General features: G+C 38.9%; 1 protein-coding gene across 1 annotated transcript; it reads left to right on the top strand.

The window, feature by feature from the left end:
• The first annotated feature begins 4,786 nt into the window (after window positions 1-4,786).
• fsta (follistatin a) lies at window positions 4,787-10,006 on the top strand. Its single transcript, XM_053324705.1, has 6 exons — window positions 4,787-4,877; window positions 6,054-6,245; window positions 6,442-6,660; window positions 6,815-7,039; window positions 7,626-7,856; window positions 9,887-10,006. Exons 1-6 carry the CDS (start codon window positions 4,787-4,789, stop codon window positions 9,973-9,975), a joined length of 1,047 nt encoding a protein of 348 aa, XP_053180680.1. The 3' UTR covers window positions 9,976-10,006.
• The last annotated feature ends 1,016 nt before the right edge of the window (window positions 10,007-11,022 follow it).

Here is an 11,022-nt window from a genome sequence, read left to right as displayed (position 1 = left end):
TGTTTGTACTGTATATAGTGTAATATAAGATTGTGAACTTTCAGAGTGGGTTTTATACTGTATATGAAAAGATTAGAGGCAACATCCAAGAGTCTGTGGAGTAGCTGCTTGTGGTGTTGTTATTTTTATATTGATGATATTTTTTGTTTATTACCACTAGTGATGCAGCTTATCAGGTATTAATATTTCCATGGCATATTGTTTATGACTGTAACTAACCATTGTTGTCATAGCTGAGTAGTCTGCTGATTTTTTGTATTAATCGATGAGTGACAAAAATAACACCTTTCAGACTTTTCCAGGCACCAAGATGATGTTTCTAAATTGATTGTTTTATCCAACCAGCAGCCCAGAACCCACAGATACTCACTATCTGTCACTATCAAATAGACAAAGAAAAGGAGCAAAGTTTGAAACTGAAAATGTTTCCCCCGTTTTTTTAATAATAACTCAAATCATTATATAATTCATCAAAATAGTTGCAGATTATTTTTCTGTTGATCTACTAATCAATTAAATGGCTCAATGATTGTATATTTGTTGGCCACCAGCACAAAACAGACTGTATTCCATGTGCAAATATGATTCTCTACAGAGATAAAAAAAAGTTGCACCCAGACTTGAGTCATCATTGTTTGTTTGCCAAAAGCAGCAACCGGCTTAATTCCCTTCTAAATAAACCAAGTAAAGGTACTTTTTGTTGTTAATGGTTTGATGCAGGTCAGGTGTGTCAGGTTGTATTGCCACATCTTGACCACAAGATGGCAGCATTATATAAATGACATGTTGGCATACTTTCCTCAATGCTATGTGAATGACTTCAACACTCCATAGGACTTTGATTTAATCCACCAGAATTTATGACCCGTTTTGGTTTTGTATTATATTTGCCCTTTCTTGTTTTGTCTCCTGTCCTCCACTCCACTCCCCTTTCTTCTTCTCTCCACTCCTCCTGGAATACTTTAAGAAAATCTGACCCTTCTAGGGACCCTAGTTGGACCACATCCCTGCACACATCAGTACAATTTAAGTCTTCCCTCAAATTCGATTACTTTCCTCTCACATTTTTGACTATTGTGTTCTCCCAGTTAGGTTAGTGTGTCCCTTGACTGTTAAGGAATGCGTTTCTGGGTGTTTTTCTTTTGAGCAAGCCAACTCCAGCACCCAGCAGAGTGTTTTAGCATTCATTTCTTTGGATCTGGTGAGGTGGAATATGCAATTTGCCTCTAATAAGTAGCATATTTTTTGAGAGCCTGGGCTCAAGCCTTCCTTGTTGGAGGGGTTATATACAATCTGATAAATTATTGAACTGCTCTGTTTCACAATTACTCATGAGCTACGGTGTTGTGAAACAGCATTTGGATGCTATTGTATATGTGTACAGGGAGCAATGTGGAAATAGTTGACGAAATGAGATACAACATTTGAACACCTTTATAAATTCCCATGTAACAGTGGGATGATTGCTGAAATATTGCTGAACTGTTAACTGTAAATCAAAAGTGATGTCACTTCAAATTATTCAATAACAGTCAACCTTTATTTGCACTTTGTCAAGACTTTTAGTATTACTTGAACTTGACTGTAATATTCACTGGTTTCACTGTAACTTCCTTTTAGACAATTTTTGTGTTATGGAATAGTAGAGACTATTATGATGGAAGCCCAGTCCTTTGTTTTAATGTATTTGATTTGTGTATGACACTGTAACATCTTGGGTTTTTTAAGAGTGTACTTGCTATATCTAATTGACTCAAGGGGCAACAGCTACAGCCACAAAGTATAACAGTATAGACATTCATTATTTTTTTCATGCAAAATCATGCATCAAATTAAGAATTGATACATGTCTTCCCCTGTAGCATCAGGAGGGTTTTCAACCAATAAGTTTCCAGAAAGTCCATATTATAATCCATGCACCATTTTATTAAGATGCTAAAACTTCCCATCAGTGCCAATCATTTGCAGCAAGTTTGTTTTTGTACCAAACTCAGTTCAGGAACTGGGACATTGATTCTGGTTGTCCCTCTGCTGATGCCATTAATGGCTTCACAGTCAGCACTTTAAAGTTGATACAGCAGGGCAGTAATGTACTGTACTCACATGTCAGGAAGTGCTTTTGAAACTTCAGCTCTTCAAAGACACACATCTCACCAATCACACATACCAGACACAGAATGATTTGCCAAGCATAATTCAACATCAACTGAACATTTACAGATTTGCTGAAAGAGTTGTTTCAAATATTGTCATGATGTGATCATTCCTTTAAAAAGCTACTTTGGTAACCTCATTTGTGCTTTTGCAGTCAAAACAGACTTCATGTTTCTGTCATTTCTTTACAGTTGGAATTATATTCTGGATTCACTACATGGGATCAGTAAGTAAGAGGAAAAAATCTGTCAGTTTTCATCTGTCTACCTTGATGAAATATAAAGTAGACTTCCACACGTGTGGAATTCAAATATGAGTCTAACATAAATGTGCCACTCAGACAGATCATGTTGATGATTGCAGACACCTTGTCTTGGCTTTTATTACATATACAAACCTCAAGAGAAGTTTTTCTGATTCATAAACATCGCAGAATAGTTTCCGTCTATTTCCTAATATGTCAGATTTCTAACATTTCATGATGTTACATTGTCTAATACACTTGGACAATAAGCATCACAAGCTGGAAATCATTTTGAGCAATAACTCAGCAGATACTTTTGAAGTACTGTATATGGTCACTTTGTGTTGTCAGTCAGAAACTGGATTAAAATTAGGGTAAAATATAAAAATGTTTACCCCCATAGGGTCAAAATACCTCAGAGGTCCTACTTTTGCATCTTTAATTTGAGTCTTCCAACTGTCGGAAAACTGTTTCTGGTTATAATTCAAAACAGGTAATTTGTGATCTGTCAGCTTATTTTGAAAGCAGGTCCTGTAAACTGAGGAGGTACAGATCTCATTTTCTTTTTCTTGAGTACAGCTGTTGGATTGCACAGTATGCATCATAAACTCCATCACTGGATCACAAAAAGGGCACACTTTAAATAATACTGCAAGCACAAAGAATCTAGCACAGTCTCATTGGGTATTAGATAACAGAAAGTGGGTGATCCTATGATTTATATGTAACGGGAATATCTAATTGCAACTTACATTATGTTGTTATGTAATGATCATTTTTATAATAAATTCTACTGTAGCCTATGTATGTTTGCATGTTTCAGTCTTTGGGGAAATCAATTATTTTGTTGTGAATCACTTGTTCACATGTTTTGGTTTTAATCCTCCGATGTTTTGTGAATGATCGTCTGTAAATAAACCAACACTCTCCCAGTGCTGTTTGTGATGAAAACTCACAAATAAGAAAATAACCAGCTATTCAATAACAAATGTAAGGGTGATAAAACACTAATATTATGTTAAAACTAGCGGGAAAAAATAGTTTTATGATCATTATAATAGTTTTTGGTTACCATGGACACACAATGGTGATTTTGAAAGGATGCATGATTATAAATAAATAAATTGTAGATTGTCGATACCTAAGTGACATTTCACTGGTATGAGAGAGGATTACAGTGTCTTATGCCCGGCTGATAGATAATGAACTCCCTGGTGTCTGATTCGTACAGCAGCCTGTTTGCTCTTTGCTCTGGAGAGCTGTAACCAGAGTTCCGCTGAAGAGGTCGCACAAGGACTTCTGAAGGAGTACAAGCCTGTGCGTCAGTGAGTGGAAAGCTCTATGCGTGTGTGTGTGTGTGTGTGTGTGTGTGTGTGTGTGTGTGTGTGTGTGTGTGTGTGTGTGTATGTGTGTGTGTGTGTGTGTGTGTGTGTGTGTGTGTGTGTGTGTGTGTGTGTGTGTGTGTTTCATTCAATGAAATGCAACACCCTTCTCCTCTGTCTGAAGCCTCTTCGGAAACAGGTTTGATTATATTTAAAAGCTTGACCCGGGAGAGAAACCCAAACAACTGTCTGTTCTAATATTAGCAGTGCGGCTGCGGACTACTATGAATTCTATTATTGTCTGGGCTCGGATATATTCCAAAAGGCAACTCTCATCAAAAGATTTACACTTTTGTGTGCAGTTGGTGGAAAAAATATCAGTTACCAACAAATAGTACTCCTAAAATGAAGGACTCATGGTATGTCTGGATAGGTATGTTGGCTCCAGGCATGCTTTATTATACAGTAATAACAACGTTAATATATGAGTCACAAATACTATTATTATTATTATTATTATTATTGTTGTTGTTATTATTATTATTATTATTGTTATTATTGTTATTATTATTATTATTATCGTCATTATTATAGCTTTAAAGATGCATATCCAAGTCATGCGTAAAAAGGAGCTATACATCTCACACTGATATAATGTGATTACAAAACTAAAACTATAAAATCAAAACCAAATCGTCAACTGGCACAATTTGTCTTACCTGCTGTGTTTGCCTTTGTTTGACGGCAAAGCCGCATAATTCCGAATTATATATGTTCTTAAACAAATTCAGACATATTTTCATATTCTTTAATTGTTGTGGCAGGAGAAAGTTGCTTGTAACGATGTCACCTGATTGGGATTGAAAGAACTTTGGTAAGAAAAAAAAAATCTCCCCACCCCCACAGAAGAGGAGACCGCCCACCACAGACAGTCAACCCGAGACCCCTTATAGATTTAAAAAGAGAGGCTGCATTCTCAGACTGACACTTATTCAACACTGCCACCTTAAGCAGATTAGTTTTGCGCTGCCTGTGTCAAATACGTGGTTCACTTTGCCTCTCCATCATGTTTAGGATGCTGAAACACCATCTTCACCCGGGCATTTTTCTCTTCTTCATATGGCTTTGTCACCTCATGGAACATCAAAAAGTTCAAGGTAAGCTCTCTTTATCAATTTCTCCTTAATCTCTCCGTTTGTGGAAAACTTCGACTGCTGTCAGCCACAAAACGCGCACGATTATCGGATACTTACTGCAACCGAGAAACTTTTTAAAGTGAGTTTCCATTTTCCCGCTGATAAAAACTCTGTACATCAGACAGTGCGTGCGTAAAGCGTCCATAAAACAGGTGCGGTTTGGGACACTTCAAAGTGAGACTATATGGCAAGTTTTGCAGTCCTCGCCAGACGCACGCACTTAAGCCACCACGCCGTGATGGTGGTAGCGTCAGCTTTCCATAATACCTGAACATATTCAGATACTTTTGCTTGAATGTGTGGTGTCTCAATATCTTGTGGTCAAACCTGTGACAAAGTTCAGATATACACTGTGAGTTTATGGGCGTGCTATGTATTTCTCACGCGCACCCATAGATTGCGTTTTGTCAAATTACGTGTTAAGTTTATAACAAACAAGTAAATAAGAATAAAGCTGGACATGTTTTACATATCATTTGTAGTTTAGGAGCTTATAGCTCAAATACACATGAGAGAAATCTGTCTTCAATTTAAGAAATCCACCAGTCCACGAGCACTTCATGTCATGTGTGTCTGTGTCGGTTTAGACATCCTGCTGTTGTCTGGCTCAAATGATATTTTGTGCCATTGAAAGAGGAAAACTTCTGTTTTTTATTTGTATTGAATTAAAAATCAACTTTATATGATTTGTTAATAAATAAGTCAGTGGCTGGTGTGTATATGTTGGTATATTGTTGTGAGACGTTAGAGATGGTAGTGTTTTTAGCCTTGTAACCTAAAGACCATGGTTTTCTGAAGGAGATTGGCTGCTATTTAACGCTGTCTAGACTCTACACTTTCTGTCCAGTGATACCAAGGAGTGTCTGAGAATAAAGGGCAACCCCCCTCCAAAGATTTTTCTTACTTTTTTGGTTTGTGGCTGCATTGTACGGGCTGTCAGTCACAGATGGGATAGGCATGTGTTAACAGTCTCGAGAGAAAAAAAAGAATCGGACAAAATACTGCCGGGAGGGCGAAAGGGGAGGGAGGGAGCGTCTCAGATAATACTGGCTGCGTGTGTGTATGGTGCGTCTGGGTCAGCGGTTTCAGACGTTCAACGTGCGACATTGGAGCTTTTTTTTGTTTGTCTGTTTACAGCTGGGAACTGCTGGTTGCAGCAGGGAAAGAACGGGAGGTGCCAGGTGCTCTACATGCCCGGGATGAGCAGAGAGGAGTGCTGTCGGAGTGGAAGGCTGGGAACGTCCTGGACCGAGGAGGACGTTCCCAACAGCACGCTCTTTAGGTGGATGATCTTCAATGGCGGAGCCCCCAATTGCATACCTTGCAAAGGTGGAGGTGCACTCATTTCCCTTCGTTTCCACATCATTAACAATACACATCCCCAGTCAGTTAATTAATCCCAGCGATGGTCTAATTTACATCCAGCGTAAATGATTCCTTAGTGTGCTCTGTTTGCACCAGAGTAAGTTTACGCACAAATCCAACATCATCACTAGCATCTCCTAACTCAGATCTTTCATTTTAGAAACCTGCGATAATGTTGACTGTGGGCCTGGAAAGAGGTGCAAGATGAACAGAAGAAGCAAGCCACGCTGCGTGTGCGCACCGGACTGTTCCAACATCACCTGGAAAGGACCAGTCTGCGGCTCGGATGGCAAGACCTACAAAGACGAATGCGCATTGCTGAAGGCTAAATGTAAAGGCCACCCTGACCTGGACGTGCAGTACCAGGGAAAGTGCAAGAGTAAGTAGGCTAAATGTTGTTGTCAAATTCTGCCTGCTTCAAAGTTCCACAATTTTCAAAGCTGTGAGTGCTAAAAATCCAGCATGTTGTTATTCTTTTCTTGCATTTCGTGTCATTTTTTCACAAATAAAACAATTTTTTTTTGTCTCAACAGAGACGTGCCGTGACGTCTTGTGCCCCGGCAGCTCCACGTGCGTCGTGGACCAGACAAATAACGCATATTGTGTGACGTGTAATCGGATTTGCCCCGAGGTGACACCGCCTGAGCAGTACCTGTGTGGAAACGACGGGATCATCTACGCCAGCGCGTGTCACCTGAGAAGAGCTACCTGTCTTCTAGGCAGATCTATTGGAGTGGCATATGAGGGAAAATGCATCAGTAAGTCTGCAACTAGAGACGTTAGAGCGTGAGACTTTACTCTCTGAGAGCGCCTCCAGCCACTGACTTTGAATATTGTTTGAGTGCATTTTCTTCCTGGCCAGCTCTGCAGTTATTCAATGCTCATTTTTGCCAACATTCCACAGAGGAGGGGGTCTTTGAGAGAGAGAGAGTGTGTGTTTGGTAGTTGCTTGTGTTTGCTCAAGAAATGATAGACATCTTATTATTTCCTGATGTTGGCAGCACTATCCCATATGGGAGAGAGGGAAAGAGAGGGGGAGGAAGAAAGAGAGCACAACAGGGAGTGCTGGGGGCCATGAAGACATGCTTCAAGTTAACATTTGAGTCAGATGGAATTGTATCCAGAAAGTAGTCAATCAAAGTCATGTAGTCTTAAAAATAGTAATTAAAACATGACTACATGTTAACTGCCACAAGATCTAACCCTGTAAAACAGGATTTAGTTTTATTCCTAACTTGGTTCTCCAAAAACTCAGCAGTCATCTGATCCTGCTTGAAAAGCATTCACGATAATCCATCTAATCAAAGATTTCCCCTGTGCTGATTCCTTCCTCTCTCCTTCTAGAGGCCAAGTCGTGTGAGGACATCCAGTGCAGTGCGGGGAAAAAGTGTCTGTGGGATGCTCGGATGAGCCGAGGCCGCTGCTCACTGTGTGATGAGACCTGTCCAGAGAGCAGGACTGATGAGGCGGTGTGTGCCAGTGACAACACCACATATCCCAGTGAATGTGCCATGAAGCAAGCTGCTTGTTCTATGGGGGTGCTGCTGGAAGTCAAGCATTTAGGATCTTGCAACTGTAAGTAAATAATGAAAATATGACAAAACAAGAAAACAAAACAACCCCCTTCCCCTCCAAGCAAAAGACAATATTCCATGTTGCTTCCCTTCCCCAACAAAACCCTACTCTGAAAGTACCCCCCCCCCCCCTCCCAACACCACTTTCCCCAAATTCCCTCCCCAGCCACACCACCAAGCACAGCTTAAGCAAGCAGAAAGGACTTGGGAATGGAAGAACTTGCATGACGTTGTCTTTGTCGCTGGCTTTTGTTCTTGTGTTCTTGTTATTTTTTATTTTATTTTACTTTGATCAATTCTTCTGCAAAACAAAATAACAGAAAGGTGAATGAAAAAGCATAAATCTATATCAGTCGACTCTAACCAGGTGTCTGATAAAAAGCTAACTCCATAAAAGTAACGCAAATAATAAAGAAGACTAATTTTGTTTGCAGTGGAACAATCCTGATATTTAAATATCTAGTTAAGCTTATGGTCATGCTAGTGACCTGCAAGAGCAGGTTGCCTTAAATCTCATACAGTTTTTTAATCAGTAATGGATTATTTTTATGATAGTGGTCATATCTTTACAGCGTGTAAAATCCATGGTCACATTGCTATTTTAAAGGTAATGGTGTATTTCTGTTTTTGTATTATTTCTCTTTTTTGTTGCTTTGGCTGTAATCAATCAATTCAAAATGCACTGCCTCTTGTGACATACACCACACTGCCAACATGTCAATAAGAACAGAAAACTTTTAAATATACTCAAATGATGTGCATAAGGTGATTGTAACATTGGTGCCATGATAATGATTAAAAATTGATAATCATGTAGACTACCTATCAGTAGACCAGACTGAGCCATTCATGCGTTCACAAATCTGGGAGAAAAAACATTGAAATTAAACAATAGCCTAATGGAAGTATCAAATTTACATTCCACGTTGCTATGTTAAAGAATGTCTCCTTGTTAGTTTCTTTCTCCTGACTGAGTACCTTAATGTGATGTGCCTTAAGGTATGCAATGGAATCCAAGGGACCAACTTTATGATCACCTCATGAGCTAACTATATAAATGTGATAGTTTACAGTGTGCAGGATAAGCAGAAGAAGCTTGTAGAAACACGCTCTCTTACTTCTCATCTCGTCATTAGAAGAAAAAAAAAACACCTATCAGCTTATTTCTAATGTTCGTGCTGTTTCCACTGAATGTGTTGTCTATCAGAATATGTATCAGAAATTACAAATCCATTTGGATTGATGAGGGACTGCCTGTTTTTTTTTCTTTATTTTTCTTTTTTGTATTGTCACTCTTGCTCTTGCTTGTGTGCTTTTTTTTTGTGTCCGATGTAAATCTCTTCTGTAAAAAGAAAAGAAAATACCTCAGAACTGTGTTGATGATCTTTGACCTGCTTGCTAAGGCCAGGCTGTGACACAGAGTCCTCCCTCCCTGTATGAGTCAGAAGCTAAAATAATGGTAATAATAAGAGACAAGAAACTAGCAAATCCAAGAACACAAGAGCACTTTTTTTGTGTTACGTGTGTCTGCTTTCAGGAATCTGCCCAAAAGAGACCCAAACCACTGGAACCATCAGCCCCAGTGCCCCCCAACCCACCACCTAACCTCCTCCCATAACCCACCTTGCAACACCCCCTGCTCCCACCTCCCATTCATCCCTATTTTTTCTCTTGTTGCAGCCCTGACTTGCTAGATTATGTAAATGGAAGTTGCATAATTGACAAACCACAGTAATTGTTGATGCCAAGCCACACAGCCCCCCCCCCTCCACCACCAACACAACCCCTCAAACACACACACACACACACACACACACACACACACATACACATACACACCAAACACACATATACACACACACACACACCAAACACACACATAGAAACATAAATATACAGAAAAAATAAGAAACAAGAGGGAAGCTGTGTGCCAGTGGCTTTGCTGTGAGCTTTTTGTCAGAACATTCAGTGATATTCTGCGCTGTTGTGGTCCATATTCATACAACAGCTACCATATATTCTCCCATATAGCCATTACAGAAGACCAGGAGGAGGATGAGGAAGATGAGGACTCAGACTACATGGCCTATGTCCATTTATCTTCTATACTGGATGGATAGGCCCCCATCACTAGGGAACAGTCCCAGGGCAAGGAATCATGTCCATACTGTACATTATGTGTATGCTTATTTATTTTTTAAAGAAAAAGGAAGTATACATATAGTTCAGTCTGCTAGATGTTTATTTATACTTTTTTGTGTTTTATAATTTATACATTTACGATGTCAGGCTTACTATCTACCATGATATATTGTGTTACCACTCATTTTCCCCTTTTTTGTTGTTGTTGTCCTTTTTACTTTCTTTTTTTTATCATGAAGAAATATATTTGTCCAAAGAGAAGCAGTGTTATTTATTTGTCATGTTACCGTGTAAGTATAAGTCCTCTACAAGCTGTAAATTGCATTCCCTGAGCTGTAAAAATCTGCTTGTTACTGTCAAATCTCTATCACAGATGTCTATGTCACACATAGGTAAATGCATGTTTAGGCTGTGTGTTTATTTATTGGGAATATATCAATCATTTTATGTACAGAAGTGTTTCTGGTTTGTTTACAACTCATAATAACTGACCAAAGGGATTCTCTCAATGGTTTTGCAAAAGAGCATTGTAAAAGGTGCAACACAGCAGTGATGAAATGGAAGAGAAAAAAAAGAGCCATTTGTTTTTCTTTTCTTATCTTTTGGTTATTCTTCAGTTTTAGCCCCTTAGTTTTGTTTCTACACAGAGACGACGACTTTAGACATTATTCATTAGCATTCATTTTGTCTCACCGTGTTAGAGCAGAGGTAGACTTTGGACGATACTTGATTATTTCGGAAACAATGTGCCATTAACATTTGTGTGCTGTCTTCTTGCCAATGTGCTCCATATTGCTCTCGCAGAGCTAAAATAGAATTCATGTACTGCAGTACTCAACACTATATCAGACTTCATCAGCTTGTTTCTTTTTGGGGTTTTTTTTTTTCTCAGAATGCATTTTTATTTTCAAACATCACAAGAGAAATACAAAATTCTGTTATGAATATATAGTTTTGTATTTTTTATGTAAATGTCATATGTACATACAAAGTTTGATGGTATTTGTACAGATATGAAGAGTGAA

This window comes from Scomber japonicus, chromosome 9 (assembly GCF_027409825.1).
Source record: "Scomber japonicus isolate fScoJap1 chromosome 9, fScoJap1.pri, whole genome shotgun sequence".
In the NCBI taxonomy this organism is placed as follows: Eukaryota; Metazoa; Chordata; class Actinopteri; order Scombriformes; family Scombridae; genus Scomber; species Scomber japonicus.
The sequence above is the reverse complement of the archived record's forward strand: the minus strand, read 5'-3'. Positions and strand labels throughout refer to the sequence as shown.